General features: G+C 38.9%; 1 protein-coding gene and 2 long non-coding RNA genes across 5 annotated transcripts in view; 1 reads left to right on the top strand and 2 right to left on the bottom strand.

The window, feature by feature from the left end:
- LRRN1 (leucine rich repeat neuronal 1) overlaps nucleotides 1–5,100 on the top strand; it is a 46,968-nt gene extending 41,868 nt beyond the window's left edge. For both annotated transcript variants that reach the window (XM_007985051.3, XM_038003637.2), the window contains exon 2: nucleotides 2,567–5,100. In XM_007985051.3, coding sequence (XP_007983242.2) covers nucleotides 2,846–4,996 — 2,151 coding nt within the window. In that variant the 5' untranslated portion in view covers nucleotides 2,567–2,845 and the 3' untranslated portion in view covers nucleotides 4,997–5,100. The remainder of the gene's footprint in view (nucleotides 1–2,566) is intronic.
- LOC119625868 (uncharacterized) overlaps nucleotides 1–19,193 on the bottom strand; it is a 549,594-nt gene that overhangs the window by 76,928 nt on the left and 453,473 nt on the right. The window lies entirely within an intron of this gene.
- Nucleotides 5,444–11,978, bottom strand: LOC119625871 (uncharacterized). Its single transcript, XR_005242068.2, has 2 exons — nucleotides 10,012–11,978; nucleotides 5,444–7,226 (listed from the first exon to the last, which is right to left on the bottom strand). It is a non-coding gene; the product is annotated as an uncharacterized lncRNA (long non-coding RNA).

The raw sequence follows: 19,193 nt of genomic DNA, 5'->3' as shown, positions 1-19,193 counted from the left end.
ATAAAAGTCAGAGTCAAACTAGTTTTATAATACTGAAAAGTTTTGCAAATACAGGCATGTCACTTGATGGGGATATGTTCTGAGAAATGTGTCATTAGGTGATTCTATCATTGTGCAAATGTCATAGAGTATACTTACATAAACCTAGGTGGTATGTAGCCTATATGATATACCCTATTGCTCCTAGGCTGCAAACCTATATAGCATGTTACTATCCTGAAGGCAATAGGCAATTGTAACACAATGGCAAGTATTTGTGTATTGAAACATAAAGGTATAATAAAAATACGGTACTATGAATACAATTTTATGGGACTACCATTGTATATGCGGTCCATCATTGGCCAGACTTTCCTTATGGTGGCACAAGACTACATAGTAAAGGGTGAAGTAACTAGACTTGGAGATGGGGAGGAGGGAGAAGAATGCCAAATGTATGTTTCCTCCCACCAAGACTAGAAGGCATCTAGTATCAGGCAACACACTTATTTCCTACTCCTACACAATCATTTCCTACTCCTGTCTCATACTTGCCAGAATCTGGATTTTTTTTTTCTTTATTGTCAGACCAGTAATGCAGTTTTCATATTTTGTATAACAAAAAAGTTGTAGGACTTTTTCTTCTTACTATGAAAATATGACTCATTAAATACATAACTTTTAGTACTGGCTATTTGTATTCTTATACTCTTAGTCACAAAGATTACTATGTTTTACAAAGTCAAAAGGTTGTTAATAGCAGCTAGCATGAATTCAGAGCTTGCTATGTATTGAGCACTGGGTTTAAACACATATGCTCGATTTTATTAGATCCTTATAGTAGGAAGGTAAAGAATACACTAGTCACTGAAGTTCCTTCAGTGCTCAAGACTCAAGTGCACTATAGCAAGACAAACACCAGGAAAACATGTAACTCTGCTTTGAATACTTTAGCAAGTGAATGGCCCAGTTTGGGAAAGCAAGACAAACACTGGATCCATAATGGCTTTTTACAGCTGACAGGAATGCAGAAAAAATAGAGCCATTAACTACTAATATTATCTTTGCAAGCAGGTGAGCAGTACCTATCTGACTTCAGAAGATTTTATTGAAATCAATAGATGATGGTTAATAAAAACAAATATTCTCAGCTTTCCTTCTTTCACTTGTCCTCTGACAACCACTATTTAGCTAAAACTAAATGGATTAGAGATACAAGATGATGAATAACAGCTATTATTAACTTTTGTGAGCATATAATGTGAGTCGGCTACTACACTAAGAACTTTACATAGATTCCCTTAATTTTCTCAATAATCCTATGAGAACTGTACTTGTATGAGCAACCCCATTTTATAACTGAAGATACTTGAGGCTTCAAGAGGTTATGTAAACATGTTTGTGGTCAACAGTTATTAAGCGGTGAGTGACATTCTCATGAGATTAATGAAATCATCTGTGTGAGATACAAATACATCTATTGTGTATGTTTGTGTTATTAAATGGAGACCAGTGGTATGACAGAATGAAGTCCTTTTATTATTCAGTCAAGATCTGATGTGGCTATTCGAATATAGGAAAAACTGATGTTTTCCTTTTTTAGTTATATTAAATTAACTTTAAAAATAATAACTTTATCAAGATATGATTCACATAACGTAATTTGCTCATTAAAATGTTTGAGTCAAGAGTTTTTAGAAGATTCACAGAATTGTGCAACCATCGCCACAATCTTTAGAATATTTTCATCATCTCAAAAAATACTTTGTAGCCTTTAGCACCCCTCCCACTGTGCCCCCCCCATACCCCTGGCCATAGGCAACTACTAAATTACTTTCTGTCTCTGCAGGTTGTCCTATTCTGGATACTTTGTATATGTGGAATCATACAATATGTGATCTTTTATGACTGGCATCTTTCAAGCATGTTTTTGATGTTTTCATCCATGTTGTAGAATATTAAATTAACTTTTTGCATAAGAATAATTGAGCTAGAAAAGCATTGGCTGAATATGTCTACAGAATGTACCATTTAGAAAAGAAACAATTCCTGGAGACAAATGAGGTATTAACTAAAATGTAAAGAACTAAAAATTAGCTTTGAGTCTTTAATAAGCTACCATTCATGTTTTGCTTTTACTAGGAATGAACTTTTAATGTTTTGGAGCTATAAATGTAGTTTCTAAAGACATCTTTGTTTTTAAAGAAATGACATCTGCAGGCTTTTTCTTAGTGTTTCTAGTAAGTGTGTATGAGTGTGTGCACTTGTATGTGTGTGTGTGCGCATGTTTAATGACTTTACATGTGTATACATACAACTGTACACAGTCATATATGACTCTGGTGGTACATGGAGTCTAAATTTAATTGTAAAATTGAAGGAGTTCTAAAATTAGTTTTAGTATAGTAAGTGGGATATAGTAAGAATGTCCTACAATTTAAAAGCCTATTTGGTTATCCTGAATGGATTTTGAATGTATTCAATACTAGATTTGTGAGTGACTATGCCTTTTTAGTAAACAAAAGAAAGGCTGTAATGTAGAAAGTATATGGAATAAGCATAACATCTGTCCTAATCTAATTTTCAGGCACATCTCCAGACTTCAATTTGGCTGAAGTAACTCATGCCACAGACCTGTGCACATGCCTGGAATTGAGAGACACAGTTTAAAAGACTTCAGTTTGCTTTCTGCCTTTTGAAAACTCCTGAAAACCATCCTTTTGGACTCTGGAATTCTACACAGCTCAACCAAGACTTTGCTTGAATGTTTACATTTTCTGCTCGCTCTCCTACATATCACAATATCGTGTTCACGTTTTGTTAAAACTTAAGGGTGTCAGGAGTTGAGCTTGCTCAGCAAGCCAGCATGGCTAGAATGAGCTTTGTTGTAGCAGCTTGTCAATTGGTGCTGGGCCTACTAATGACTTCATTAACTGAGTCTTCCATACAGAATAGTGAGTGTCCACAACTTTGCGTATGTGAAATTCGTCCCTGGTTTACCCCACAGTCAACTTACAGAGAAGCCACGACTGTTGATTGCAATGACCTCCGCTTAACGAGGATTCCCAGTAACCTCTCTAGTGACACACAAGTGCTTCTCTTACAGAGCAATAACATCGCAAAGACTGTGGATGAGCTGCAGCAGCTTTTCAACTTGACTGAACTAGATTTCTCCCAAAACAACTTTACTAACATTAAGGAGGTTGGGCTGGCAAACCTAACCCAGCTCACGACACTGCATTTGGAGGAAAATCAGATTACGGAGATGACTGACTACTGTCTACAAGACCTCAGCAACCTTCAAGAACTCTACATCAACCACAACCAAATTAGCACTATTTCTGCTAATGCTTTTGCAGGCTTAAAAAATCTATTAAGGCTCCACCTGAACTCCAACAAATTGAAAGTTATTGATAGTCACTGGTTTGATTCTACACCCAACCTGGAAATTCTCATGATTGGAGAAAACCCTGTGATTGGAATTCTGGATATGAACTTCAAACCCCTCGTAAATTTGAGAAGCTTAGTTTTGGCAGGAATGTATCTCACTGATATTCCTGGAAATGCTTTGGTGGGTCTAGATAGCCTTGAGAGCCTGTCTTTTTATGATAACAAACTGGTGAAAGTCCCTCAACTTGCCCTGCAAAAAGTTCCAAATTTGAAATTCTTAGACCTCAACAAAAACCCTATTCACAAAATCCAAGAAGGGGACTTCAAAAATATGCTTCGGTTAAAAGAACTGGGAATCAACAACATGGGAGAACTCGTTTCTGTTGACCGCTATGCCCTGGATAACTTGCCTGAACTCACAAAGCTGGAAGCCACCAATAACCCTAAACTCTCTTATATCCACCGCTTGGCTTTCCGAAGTGTCCCTGCTCTGGAAAGCTTGATGTTGAACAACAATGCCTTGAATGCCATTTACCAAAAGACAGTCGAATCCCTCCCCAATCTGCGTGAGATCAGTATCCATAGCAATCCCCTGAGGTGTGACTGTGTGATCCACTGGATTAACTCCAACAAAACCAACATCCGCTTCATGGAGCCCCTATCCATGTTCTGTGCCATGCCGCCCGAATATAAAGGGCACCAGGTGAAGGAAGTTTTAATCCAGGATTCGAGTGAACAGTGCCTCCCAATGATATCTCACGACACCTTCCCAAATCGTTTAAACATGGATATCGGCATGACGGTTTTCCTAGACTGTCGAGCCATGGCTGAGCCAGAACCTGAAATTTACTGGGTCACACCCATTGGAAATAAGATAACTGTGGAAACCCTTTCAGATAAATACAAGCTAAGTAGCGAAGGCACCTTGGAAATATCTAACATACAAATTGAAGACTCAGGAAGATACACGTGTGTTGCCCAGAATGTCCAAGGGGCAGACACTCGGGTAGCAACAATTAAGGTTAATGGGACCCTTCTGGATGGTACCCAGGTGCTAAAAATATACGTCAAGCAGACAGAATCCCATTCCATCTTAGTGTCCTGGAAAGTTAATTCCAACGTCATGACGTCAAACTTAAAATGGTCGTCTGCCACCATGAAGATTGATAACCCCCACATAACATATACTGCCAGGGTCCCAGTAGATGTCCATGAATACAACCTAACACATCTGCAGCCTTCCACAGATTATGAAGTGTGTCTCACGGTGTCCAATATTCATCAGCAGACTCAAAAGTCATGCGTAAATGTCACAACCAAAAATGCCGCCTTCGCACTGGACATCTCTGATCAAGAAACCAGTACAGCGCTTGCTGCAGTAATGGGGTCTATGTTTGCCGTCATTAGCCTTGCGTCCATTGCTGTGTACTTTGCCAAAAGATTTAAGAGAAAAAACTACCACCACTCACTAAAAAAGTATATGCAAAAAACCTCTTCAATCCCACTAAATGAGCTGTACCCACCACTCATTAACCTCTGGGAAGGCGACAGTGAGAAAGACAAAGATGGTTCTGCAGACACCAAGCCAACCCAGGTTGACACATCCAGAAGCTATTACATGTGGTAACTCAGAGGATATTTTGCTTCTGGTAGTAAGGAGCACAAAGACGTTTTTGCTTTATTCTGCAAAAGTAAACCAGTTGAAGACTTTTGTATTTTTGACTTTGCTAGTTTGTGGCAGAGTGGAGAGGACGGGTGGATATTTCAAATTTTTTTAGTATAGCGTATCGCAAGGGTTTGACACGGCTGGCAGCGACTCTAGGCTTCCAGTTTGTGTTTGGTTTTTATTCTTATTATTATGATTATTATTATATTATTTTATTTTAGTTGTTGTGCTAAGCTCAGTAATGCTCTTCTAACTACAGTGCTCAATAAAATGATTAATGACAGGTGGGGGTTCCCCTGTGCTTTTACCAGTAGCATGACCCCTTCTGAAGCCATTGGTAGAAAGTACCTTGTCCTCCAAAAAGCTAACATACAGTTTTGAAGCAGCATTGAAACTTTTGTAGCAATCTGGTCTACAGACTTTTAACTCAAGAAGCTAAGGCTAGACTTGTTACCTTCGTTGAATGATGTTAGTTGACTGTACTGTAATGTTGTATCAACTGAATTGAATGTTTGCCTTTAAACAATGAATTTTCTTTTTCTTTCCTTTTTTTTGTAATAAAGAGGCTTAGAACAAGCTAACAGGCAATAGAAATATGTATATCAAATTTTTTAATGTAACAAACTACATGTTAATTAATTGTTATCTTATTCTTTTTATCTTTAGTAGACACTTTTAAAAGACAATTTTGTTGTGTTTAACTCACCAACACGTGGTGTATAATGAAGACAGAACTATAATAAATTAGTTTTGTTCTGATTTTTTAGAACAATTGCAATAATGTATCATTTATAGTTCTTGCTAGTTGCAGTGGTAATATTTTTCACATCCATAAAAACAACCACCAAAATAAATCAACTGTAGCATGTTGCTTTTAAAAGATAGGCCCTAAAAGGTTTTAATTCTTTTTCTAAGGGAAGAAATGTCTATTTTAATTAAGATATTTTAATGAACAGGATTTCTGTATTTTAAATAGTACTGACTAGCACATAATGGGCAGTGGGAGGATGGTTCATATGAAGAAAAAAAGGTGTATTGTTGTATCCCTTGCATAAAGGTAAATATATACACACACACACACACACCCCACACCAATATATTCATATATGCACACATCCCAACCTGTCACACATAATTCTTGTGTATATATATGAATATATTGGATATGTCATTTCTGTAAGAGTTTTGTTAAAACCTGATTTTCTTTTGTAGTATCCACATTCTTCATCAAAGTACAAAAACATCTATGAAGTGTCCCAAAATGTATGACATGTTATTTCTTTTTAATAGTTGTCTATATGCTTAGACCCTAATTAGTCTCTCTATCTGTGTGGCGATATCTGCTGAGACAAGTAAATGATTAACAGAAAACAAAACAACTTCCATACAATTGACGTTTTTCATCCAAATATACCTAGACAGTTTTGGAGAATTGTTTCAAGATTACAAAGCAAACGTGTGTAACATTTAGAGCAGATGGAACTAGGTTTAGGTAGAAGGCCAGTTCCACAAAGGGCAGAGGGATGGGATTTAATAGGTAAAGAAGAACCCATTTGAAAATAAAGGTTGTTTCAAAAGGCAGCTGCCGCCAGGCACACACCATTCCATCAGACAGGTGCCAGACAAGCAAAAGCAAGGAAAAGTTGACAGAAAGTCCAGGTGATGTAGGCTGAGGTATTTTTCTTTGGCAATATCCTGGTTTTGTGAATCACTTAAAAAAAATCACTTTCTTCCCATTCTTAAGGGGTTTTGGCAAACAGAATTTCAGATCTTGAAACAAATGAGCTGCAACAGAAAAATAAGAAGTACCCGAGCTAAAAGCATCCCTTCCCAAAGCCTTCATTTATTGGTGAGAAAAACCTGGGCCCAGGGAGGGCTTGCAGCTTACCCAGGTCGGACTCCTGCTGGTTCAGTGCTCTGCACTCCATGGATTGTTCTAGGCCCAGCAGCCTTTTAGGTTCTTGTGCGGGGCCCCTCTTTTACAGTTCTGAATAACCTCTGGTGCGCCTGCTTCAAAAATGCAGTACATCCTCAAGTTCCCATTTACTCAGGATACAGTTTAGCACAGGGCAGATCAGATGGTATCTCTATCGTTAGTACTGCAAAGTATGTATGGCAAACACACAGAATTGGAGCTGCGTTGAATGCAAATTTGAGGTGTTTCCCTTGAGGAGTTCTTGTCTTCAAACGTCTGCAGAGAGTAGTGGACCATATTACAACTTTGCTTTCCATCCGTGAACTATGAAAAGGGGTGCCACTGATGCATTAGACCCTCAGCAGCCCGCACTTGCAAATCTGCGAGGCTTCATTCAGCCCATAAAGCAAATACTTGAACTTAGACAGAATGAGCACTTAAATACTGGTGCAATAAATGAAGGGGAAAACCCCAGCCATTTCTCCATTATTGGGAGTTATACCTGATGTAAATGACGAGTTGATGGGTGCAGCACACCAACATGGCACAAGTATACATATGTAACAAACCTGCACGTTGTGCACATGTACCCTACAACTTAAAGTATAATAATAATAAATAAATTAAAAAAAAAAAAAGATATAGCAAGCACTGGGAAATCCGAGATTTTTCATCAACAATATCTTCTGCCAGCCCAGTTTAGGGGAAAAAAATCCCTTTTACATTTTTCTTCAGTAAAGTACTGGAGCTTACTTTTCCCTGTCTGTGCTAATCAGTTGATTTTCAGCTGATAGAAAACAAAATGATAGAGTACTTTTTTCCGTGGCCAAGTATTTTCTCATTTGTGTTTAATTTGATAAATTAGACAGCCAGTGAAATTAGACATCAAACTAGGTCCTGATTGATAATGAATGTTCTGTCACATTTAACAGTGAAGTGGTTATTACAGGTCACTTTCTAATTTCATATTTTCCCTTTTGCCTTCTGCTGCCCTCAGGGTATATAGTGTATCTCTAACCTGATTTTACAAGGTTATTTTTGGAGCAGTTTCTTAAAACAGGCATTCCCTAACTTGCTCATTTAATTAATGAAAAATTGAACTGATGCCATGGATATAAAAACAAATGCAATGTTTGATTGTCAGTGTTTCTGATTTGGCAAAAAGGAATCATCTCCATTTTTTTTTTTTTTTTTTTTTTTTTTTGCAAACAATATCAAAGTGCATATTTTCTCTCATGTGGTTTCTATTTATTCAATCATTCGTTTGCTAAGGACACCATAGTCAACCCTTTACTTGGTGTTTGCTTTCTATTTCTGTATTCATTTTCCAAGGCATTTTCTTTATTACTGTTTTCACCATTGTTGGGGTAGGGGGAAACATTTTAGATCTCCAACACTTTGCTGGGAAAAACCATACTTTTTCCCTTTCTATTCACTGAAAAGGGAAGTGTAACTACTTCTGATGCATTCTAAGTACAATTGCAAATGCTTTCTTCACCTCAGTTCTTTCACTCTCGCCTTGCTTGCAAATAGACTTTTTTTTTTAATCATTCAAAAGGGATTAGCTTGGAGGAAAAAAAAAATGTTTCTTTAAAAATTGGTGATTCAGAATCATTATCGGGAGGTCTAGAATAATTTTGGCCTGGAATCTCTGCAGGACTTGATCTAATCTGGTGTGGACAGTCCCCCTGTCCCTACCCCCGCTTCCCCCATATGCACTGATACCAACTTCTTTAGTAAAAAGGAGATGCTGAGGGAACTAATGATTTTTACATCTGCTTGTTCAACATTGCCCAGAACAGGTAAACAGAACTCAATGGGTTTCTCATATTAAAGAATTCCTAGAAGACTTGACGGCGGGAGATGACAATGCAGGCTTTCTTTATGTCTTCAAATTTATTTATCTTTTCTTCTTTAAGAAACCTTATATGCTGGGAATCTGAAGTATATTCCAAAACTATACTTATATCAGGCTAAATTTTAATTCTAATCTTGAACTTCCCCATGCTATTTTCTGTTACATACTCCTAAAATTTTGAAATGTATAGATTTTTGTGGAGAAGACACCAAACTCACTCTTTCTTTAGCACTCAACCATGGAAAGCTTTTATAAAATTAATGAAAAACTCAAGTGTTTAGCTCCAAAGCTTAAATGGGGAAATGTGAAGTTCATATAAATTGAGCAGTTTGCAAGGGTATCTGACATGCCTGAAAACACAGGGAAGAGCCAGACACAATGGCTCTTGCATAATTACCAAATTGTGGAGTCTGTGGATATGTTTATATTTAGGAAATCATCTAGGCCCCTCCCAAGTTTATATGGATGCCGTAAGACATGAAAGTGGCATTATGTAATTGCCCTCCTGACAGCCCATTACATCAGTTATATATTAAATATGAAGCAAATCCAGTATCATGCACCTCATGAAAGTAGTTCTGGTCACAAAGTAGGTCAGATCATGCCTCTCCTTTCCACCTAGGCCTCCCTGTCTCCCTCCCATAAGATTAGATTGACAAGGTAAATTTCAGCCTGGGCCCTGACAGAATGATCATGAATTCCTAATAAGGGGGTATACTGAATTAATGAGGTAGCATTTTAATGCATCAGTCTGTATATTAGCATGCCTCATTCCTATAAACAGAAGACAGTGTTCATGAGGAGAAGGATAACAAACCATATAATTTGGGCAGACAGGACTACATTTTTACAGCTGTGACTTAAGGAAAAGTGAGGAGAAGCATTTATTGTGCATCTAGCCCTCTGCTAGGAGCTTCACATAGATTACTTTGAATCCTTTCAGTTGCCCATGTCATCCCTATGTTAAGAGAATAGTGTTTACTCAGCCTCACAGAGCCAGGCAACTTGCCTGAAATCTCACAACTGGTAAGAAACAACTGAGACTTAACTCAGGACTGTATGACTAAAACCAGTAGTTTTCCACCTGTATAATGGTCCACAAACTAAATCTAAGTCAGGAATAGAGAACATATAACCCCCAAATATTCAGCATTTGAGTCAGGAACAATGGAGCAAAGGCAAGGTCTAATTTAAGACTCAAACCTGAGATCAATATGCAGAAACCACAAGCCAAAGAGGAAAAAGTAAAGGACAGGTCTTCCATGGCTGTGACAACAAATCCATACAATGAACTGGAAGAAACTGAAGCTGCAAAAGAAAAAAAAAAACTAGTCAAGCAATCAGTCAAAATGAAAGTGAGTGGGAGTAAAACTAGGTCCCAAATATGGCCACATTTTGAGCACTTGTTATGCTTCAGATGCTGTGTGAGCACCTGGCCTGTATTATCTTGTGGAATCCTCAATAACTTTGTAAAGTAGGTATTCATGTCCCCATTTTTCACATAGAGAAACTGAGCCTCAGTTCGTCACTTATAAGTGATGAAGCCAAGCAGCCCTGGCTGTCAGACTCCCAGGCCCAAGACTAACCATGAAACTATGTTCTAGCTGAAAAGGCACTCAGAGTACTGGACTGGCTGTCTCATTGGCCTGGCGAATTCAGTTCTTTCCTGAGAATGAGGAACAAAGAAAAGAGTAGGTGTCATAATCTTGCAAGGAACCTCCCTGCAGAAGGCTTGTTAATGTGGCATTTAATGCCATAGCCATAGATTAAAAAGAAAATGCTACCTTGCTCTTTTTATTTTTTAACCATTAAAATTAGTCTCCCATTTTAATCATATACCACATCATCCAGAGCAAAGACGTGTTCTGATGCTGTAAGTAATTGCATCTTAACTTTCCTGTAGATCATTCTGGGGGCTGGGGGTGCTAGGAGGATAAATTCCCTGGAGAACTGTTAGTAAAGAGTTTTATGCCTAATTCTGTGTCTTTGTGATCTCAGTAGCCCTTAGTTTAAAAATGTATTACTTTCAATCTTGTAAGAGGCAGACTCGTTTAAGTATCTCCTGTGCTACTGAGGAAACTATGAAAAGAAGGCAACTGTGAATATTAACCAAAATATATGCTCTTATATTATTTTCCCACTTATCAGGGCACCACACACTTATTAACAGTACTTGATTTTACCAAATTTTATTCTAACTGGCTTAGGGGTGCTCCCACCACTATAAGATGGTTCGTGTTTGCAACTCATTTAAAAATCGCATTTTTTTATTCTGATTGTAACAGTAGTATATGTTTACTATAGAGAATCTAGAGAAAAATATTTATTACAAATAGCATGTAATTCCACAATCAAAACCAGATGAGATTTTGGTACACTTCCTTCTAGTCTCTTTTTTTCTCTGTGTATATATTTATATATGTAGATATCCATATAATTATAAAAAATATATATCTTTATGAGTATAGAATTAGAATCATAGTATATATAGCTTTGTATACTTTTTTCTATTATGCAAAATGTAAGCATCTTTTTATATTATTAAACTATCTTGGAAACCATGGTATTAAAGGCTGCATAACCATCTATCATACGGATATTCAGTAATGGAATAAGTCCTTTTGGAAGCATTTTGCCTCTTCCATGTCAAGCACCAGGGACATGAAGATGAGCCCACCCTGCCCGTGCTCTCCAGGGTGTAGTCACAGAGGAAGATAGACATCCACGTAAAGGACCATCCAGTATGATGACTACACAGAGATGAAACGGCACGACAGCACAGGGAAGAAGAACCCTGGTCAGATTGGGGAGCTCAAATTTCAGATTTCACTACTTAAGCTCAGAATGAAAAGATGAGCTGAGGGCTTCACAAGCAAGCGTCCAGAGGGAGGGCATCCTAGGCAGCAAACAAGTTGCCGTGATCACAGACTTTCCAAGGATGTGGAAGAAGTCTTCCTGGAGGACTTGGCGACTCTGGAGGCCTTCTGATAAAGGGGAAGGGGCTCCTAAAAATACAGGGTAACTACATTGGAAGCTGAAGTAGGAGAGAAACTACAGCAAGGTTTTGTGCAGAGGGGAGAGGGAGAGGCTGGGTTGTATGAGGAGCCTATGGTCCCCAGATGAAGCTTTATTCCCAGTTTAATTTTTTAAGCCATTCCACATAATCACTGGGGGGGGGGGGGGTGCCTTCCTGGTGAGATAAGAGAAGCTCGCAAGAGCAATTTGATAAACCTTCCAAGCCCTGGGGCCTCAGTGTGGAACCTCAGCTGTGGTAATATGTAAGACACAAGCATTAAACAGATGCAAGATTGCCCTAATTGCTTAAGACTATCCCAGTCAGTGGCTTCCACTTAGTACAGGTTTTCTTTGGTGTCTGTGGTGTCAAGAAAATAGGAAGTGCATGTTTGGAAAATTGAAACTGATTTTGTGGTGTTTAAAAGCACAAATGAATCCTCTTCAGCTTGTCCTTTGCCCACTAAATACAAATATTTCCAGTTCACTTGCTTAGACAAAATTCTGATCCTTTTCTTAGTGTAACAAACAAGGCCTTATACTTGGAATAGTAATAAAGAACAATTCATACTTGGATACATGTACCTCCAAACTCCATATTGCACCCCTCCGTTTCCAAAAGTAAAACAGGTCAAAGACATTGTAGTATAACTTAATACAAAATACTTCTGAATCTAGATTCTACTCCTATGGGATTTTCCTTGCGTTTTTAATTGGATTGACTTCTGATCATAGAAATTCCTGATGGCAAGAAGAGATTGATAGAAAAGGTTATTTTCCCCAATTCTGCTCTTAACAAGTATATGGGTGGACGTTATACTTCTTGTTGTTTTGATCATTAGGAGATTTGTCCGAGGCAGATTCCATCACCACCTCCTCTGAATTATTGGTCTCTCTCTGGAGAAATACTTATCTGGCCATCTTATAAAAAGCTTAATTTCAGTTCATTTCCCCAGACGTACAAGTTATAGTTAGCTTCCCATTAACTACATAAATTGAGAGGAGCAATTTGTAAACAATGAAAAACACTGGACCATCCAAAAGCCAATAGAGGTTTGTTGAATGAATGAACTCATTCACAGCTTTGACTTTGGAGTGAATAATAAGTTTTTGCTAGAAGCAAATGCATTCATCTCCCTGGTTATACTTTGTTTTGTCTTGTAATAGATTTTTGGACTGTTGCAGAGAGCAAGCTGGCATTTGGTTGATTTGGGGAAACAGATTGCATTTCTTAAATTTTCTTTCTTTCTTTTCTTCCATATTGAGACCTGGGAAAATTTCCCTTAACTTCATTCCAAGTTTGTGAAAATCATACAACCCAGGACATCTTGCTTGGGCTGAGCCACTTGTAATGATCTGGGATTGTTTGGATTTGTGTTCAGCTCCCCAAGGTGCTACTCTGAACATACAACTTAACAGCTTACAGTTTCTGGGCACACAGCAACTTTCAGTAGATTTGGTGACCATGCAGATGAGTACCTATTCTTCATAGTTCAGTGGGGTACACTTTCACAGTTCCTCAAACTCTGGAAGCCTTATTCAAAAGAGTACAGCCATCTTTTTTTTACCCCAGCAAATCTTGCTGGGGATGAATACTTAGGAGATGAATACCAGAAATTAACACACAATCTTCCTCTTGTATCACAACTACCAAAGGTCAGGTTAGGGAGAAGTTTGGGAAGGAGTAATGACACCAGAGGAGGAAGGGAAAGAAAACCACACAGCCACTGTGGAAATGTCAAACAGTGGAGACAGTGTAGTCAGAAAATACTGCTTAGGGGCAGAGTGGTGGACATCTCTTTCTCTCTCCCTCAAAGCTCTGTATGTAACATGAGATCCTTGTGGGAGTGGACAAATTATAACCAAAAGTTTGCTGAAAGAAGAGCCTTTTAAACTGGCCTCTTAGGAAACAGTCTATCTTTTTCCCTCTTCTTTTTCACTTTCTCTAAGCAAAGCTGTTCAGAATTTCTACAATTACTCGTAACACCTCTCTCATTTGGGTTCTCTTCTTCTCTGTAGGCAACATCCATTCTGGGGAGTGAGGAAAACTCAAAGTTGGATGTAGAATAGTGGAGGCAGAGGTCTGGACTCTAAGGATCCTAAAATTTTCTTTTTAAGTTGTCCTGGCCAGTTCCCCAGGGAATATGGAAAGAGGCATCCAGAATAAAAGCTCTTTCCATGCATTTAAAAAAAAAAATGCATATGATAGGCTTGACCATCCCTTGGTTAGTCATCTTGAAGGTGAAAGAATGATGTATAAAGTTTAGAATGGCTAGCAGTCAGAGCCAAATGGCTTGGTCAATTAAATTCTAACCCTAGTCTTTTCTCTTCCTCCATGAAAAGTATTAAGCTAATTAAGCTACTTATCTTTTCTAATTTACTGGCTTATACTTCCACATCCCTACTTCTTGTTCGCTGTATTGCAGTTCCACTAGACTGCTTTTCAGAATCTTGGTCATACCTTCTCACATTCACATAGATCCTCTCACTGAAATGTCTCCTCCTTTTTCTCCTCCTTAATCCTCACTCTTTCCTTGGAGCTTTTTAGACAAAGCCTTCAAAGAGCTCAGATTAAGTTAGTTTTGCCTGTCATACCTTCTTATATTAGGCTGTTCTCTCCATCTTAGCAACTGTCATGGCTGCTGACTTTATTCACCACTGGAAGATATTTGCCTTATTCACTTCTGCATGCCCAGGGCCTTTGACACATGGCCCCAGGTAACTTCTCAATTGTCTTCTCCCCCGTTTCTAAATAATGAGTAAATGTATGCCCAACTTCTGACCCAAGGACTGGGCACTTAGGAAACACAATTTTAGGAGCAGCCCTGCAAACTCTTTTCTGTCACCCCAATTTTTTCCTGCTATTCTCCCCAACCACAACAGCATTTCTACTTTTCCTTAGAGAGCACAGTCCTTGTATTTATTTGCTGGGGCTGCCATAACAAAGTACCATAGACAGAGTGGCTTAAACAACAGGAATCTATTTTCTCATAGTCCTCAAGGCTAGAAGTCCAAGGCAAAATGTTGGCAGGGTTGGTCTCCTCTGAGGCTGTTCTCCTTGGCTTGTAGATGGCTGTCTTCCCCTTATGTCTTCATATGATCTTCTTTCTGTGTGTCTCTGTGTCCTATTTCCTCTTCTTTTTTTTTTTTTGGAGATGGAGTTTCACTCTCGTTGCCCAGGCTGGAGTGCAATGGCATGATCTCACCTTACTGCAACCTCCGCCTTCTAGGTTCAAATGATTCTCCTGCCTCAGCCTCCCGAGTAGCTGGGATTACAAGTGCCCGCCACCGTGCCTGGCTAATTTTTGTATTTTTAGTAGAGACAGGGTTTCACCACGCTGGCCAGGCTGGTCTCGAACTCCTGACCTCAGGTGATCCACCCGCCTTGGCCTCCCAAAGTGCTGGGATTACAGGTATGAGGCACTGCTTCTGGCCCTATTTTCTCTTTTTATAAGGACACTAGTCATATTATATTAGGGTCCACCCTAATGACCTCATTTTAACTTGATTTTCTTGAAACAGACCGTCTCTAAATATAGTAACATTCTGAGGTACTGGCAGTTAGGAACTTTGGGGAGACAATTCAACCACGACAGTTGGGGGTCCTGCTTGGATGACTATGTCTAGGTAGTTGACTGTCATTGTGAATCCTGGGTAGGGCATACCCTTTACAATGACATACTAAACAAGTTCTGCTTTTCTCACTCACCAAATGGGTGCTCCCAACCTGATATGTCTTATCAAGGCATATTGATAAAAATTTGAGGAACCTTTATAGACCATTTAGTTCAATACCCTTGTTTTGCAGATGGAGAAACAGAGGCCCAGGGAAAGAGAATAATTTAGCCGAGCACTCTCAACCTGTGAATGGAGAAGCTGAAACTAGAACTAAAGCCTTTCCTATTTAGAAATAGGAAAACTTAAGCTTTTCCCCCCAATTTTCTCACCTTGCATTATGAGGAAAATTGCCTGAGGCTAATTTCATTAAGGCTGTTGAGGAGGAATAATCTACGGTCATATATATTTCTGGCTATATATATATTGCACCTTCCAGCAGTCACCAGTGAGTGACAGTCTTGCTATTATTTCTTATAACGTGTAGAAGTTCTATTCTGTTTTTACCCCAACACCCTGCCTAGATCAACTGTGCTGAGCAAAACCACAGGCAGCAACCCTCAAGCCCATTTCTATTCTTCTGGATAAAAAATACATTTTTTTTTCAAAATATAGGGATGTCATCTTTTTCCCTGCCATCTTGTAAGGGAAGAAGATAGCAAGACAGAAATAACTCCTGCTAATCTTTTCAAATACCAAAGCATTCCACTTCCCATGCAATCATTTTGAAGCTCTAACATGAGCAAAAATGATAGCTGTCATGGAGAAAAGAACTCTTAGTTTGAAAAGATCGAGTTCTAGTATATAGAATCCCCCAAACCAGTTTAAATTCATGAGTCATACAATATATCTGACATGTCACCAAATCCTCCCCACACCCAAGGCTCAACAGTTTTTAAAATCTCAACACACGCTTTCTGAGGAGTTTCAGTTTGGGATGAAACTAGGGATTCTGGTGGAGTGATCTGTACAGTAGTCACGGGAAGGTCCTTTCACTGAATAAATACTTTTTGAGCAACTATTATGTGTTGGGCATAATTATGGGTGGTCCTCTTTACTGGTTAGAGTCAGCATGGTAGAGAGGACTGACATTACCTCATCACAGAAGACACATCCCTCAGACCTCACCTAAGTGGAAGTCCAGAGAGCCTCCTTGATTTAAGTGGCTGTGGCTTTCAAAAAGTGTTAAGAGAATTCAGGGAAAGGAGAGATCTCTTAGAACTGTAGAGGGAAAAACAGGGGCAAGTATTTTTTTGTGGAAGGATTTAGAGATGAGGTAACACTGTGGCAGGGCCTCAGAGAATGGGGAGCATTTGAACTTGGGAAAGTCTGGAAAGGAGTAAAGAAAAGCATGAACCAAAGGAAGTCTGAAGGAAAATGTAAATTATGGGGTACTTGCAACAATAATTAGTTCAGTTGCTGGACTGGTTCAAGAGGGAGAGGTGGTAAAAATAACAAACTTTTTTGAGCCTTTACAATGTTCCAGGGACAATGGTGAGCACTTTATATGAATGATTGCATTAATCTTCAAAACAATCCTATGAGACAGGTTCTCTTGTTTCCTCCATTTTATACATGAGTAAACAGGAAGCTCAGAAAGGTTAAGCAATTTGTTCAAAGTCACAAGAGGCAGAATCAGGTATTTAACCCAGAATCAATGCTCATCACCACGACACTATCCTAGAATTATATTATGAGGAAACCTGTATGCTGGAGTGAAGGCCTGAGACTATCTTCTCTAAGTAGAGGGGAGCCACTAAAGGACTTTGAACAATGAGAATGACATAATCAATGTCATTCTTTAGGAGGGTCAAGGTAATAATACAATGATCAAGGATCAAGTGTCCAAAATACATGCAAAAAAGACCCCCACCAAGGCTTCTTACAAAAAGTTTAAAAAATAAATAAATAAAAGTGCAGCTTTCAAGCACCAAGGTCATTTCCCTGCTTCAGCTACCACTAAAGAACTGAGGCAGTTAATAAAAGACAGACAGTCCTCATCCTTCCCCACCTGTATTTCATGAATTGCTTAAGGACATCAGACTATGGGGCACCAGTACAGAGGGACAAACGAAGCAAATGTTCACTGGTGGCTGTTGGAAGGTGCAACACACAAGTTTCTTCATCTTTAAAACCAGCATGGAAGTAAAGATCAATTACCCATAGAAGTATGGGGACTACCTGTGACAAATGATTAATCCCAGTGGGTGGCCCTACTGCCACCTTGCTCCCTTTCTGCCTGCAGTCGTATGAGCCCCTTAGCTCTTTGGATATAAAGAGATGGATATAAAGAGATGGATATAAAGTGGATGATGCGCTTTTTATAGCAATGTAACGCAACAAAATGTGACAAGATATGGAGCAGAAAAAACAGATATAAAAATTACTTCAAGGATGCAGTGCTCACTTTTGTAATCTCAGCTACTTGGGAGACAGAGGCAGAGGAATACTTAAGGTCAGGAGTTTGATACCAGCCTGGGCAACATAGCGAGCTCCCATCTCTAAAAAAAATTATTTTTAACTTAGCTGGGTGTGATTGCATGTGCCTGTAGTCCCAGCCACCCAGAAGGCTGAGACAGGAGGATCCCTTGAACCCAGGAGTTCAAGGCTGCAGTGAGCTATGATCACACCACTGCACTCCAGCCTAAGTGACAGAGCCAGACTTTGTCACACACACACACACACACACACACACACACACTCTACTTTCCAAAAAAAAAAAAAATCTACATTCTCAATTATCCATTTCACTCATACTAGGTATACATGCTGAAGCTCCTTAAGAAGATTGTGCTGATGAAGTACTCACTTTTAAGCATCTCATGCCAACTTATTTATTTGTTGTCTACAATTGGTATCTTAAAAATCACATGCATGGGAAATTGCCTATTTGGCTATGGAAATTCAAATGTTTAAGAGCAATTATAAGCATATTAGCAAATTTGCTCAAATTCTGTCAAAAAAGAATAGCAAAATTGTATCATGGATTTTCTAATTCATTCATTAATCTCTATATAAGTCTTTATTGAGCTACCATTTGTCAAGGGATACAAGAAAACAAAGCATGCTTGTTTCTTACTGTCTTTGAATTTATGTTTTTGAAGGGCAACTAGATAATAAGTTAAATAATTAGTTAATTTCGGTTTATGATAAGTGCCATAAAAAAATAAGAGTACTGAGATAAGAATACTTGGTGTGAGAGAGGAAAGGTAGCCTATTCCTTCCCCGGCTTCTCCCTCCGTTCCTCGCCCCGCCCCCCTCTCCCCGGCCAATGACTGTCTACAGCACATTCTAGATCACGCTCTTATGAAAAGATTCAGTCCCCTGGTGCTGGCTTTGTAGCAATAGCTGACTGTACTCTGATGAGGATGCTTTGTTACTTAAATATCTTCCTAGCAGAGAACTCACAGCAGTTTTCAAATGGCACTTCCACTCATCACTGCAGCACTCCTGAGAGGCAAGAGAGGTTGAAGCCTCATTACTTCTATTTAAGAAAGAGGAAGGGCAATGACTGGAGAACTACCCTCTGCCAAATATTAAGGAGCAAAGCAGCTGTGGGGTTGATGTTGTGGCTCAGCTCAGATCCCCCTGTTCCTAGCTTTTTACATTAGACCATTTAATTCTATCCTTCAATGTAAGTTGGGAACTAACATATGCCCGAAGGTTTTAGAAATAAACCAACTCAATCCCAGCTCAACAAATGGGGCATATTTGTTACACTAAGTAAATTGTTTTCAATAATTATTATTAGGAAGTTT

This window comes from Chlorocebus sabaeus, chromosome 22 (genome assembly GCF_047675955.1).
Source record: "Chlorocebus sabaeus isolate Y175 chromosome 22, mChlSab1.0.hap1, whole genome shotgun sequence".
Lineage (NCBI taxonomy): Eukaryota > Metazoa > Chordata > Mammalia > Primates > Cercopithecidae > Chlorocebus > Chlorocebus sabaeus.
Note: the sequence above shows the minus strand (reverse complement) of the source record. Positions and strands in the feature narration are given on the sequence as shown.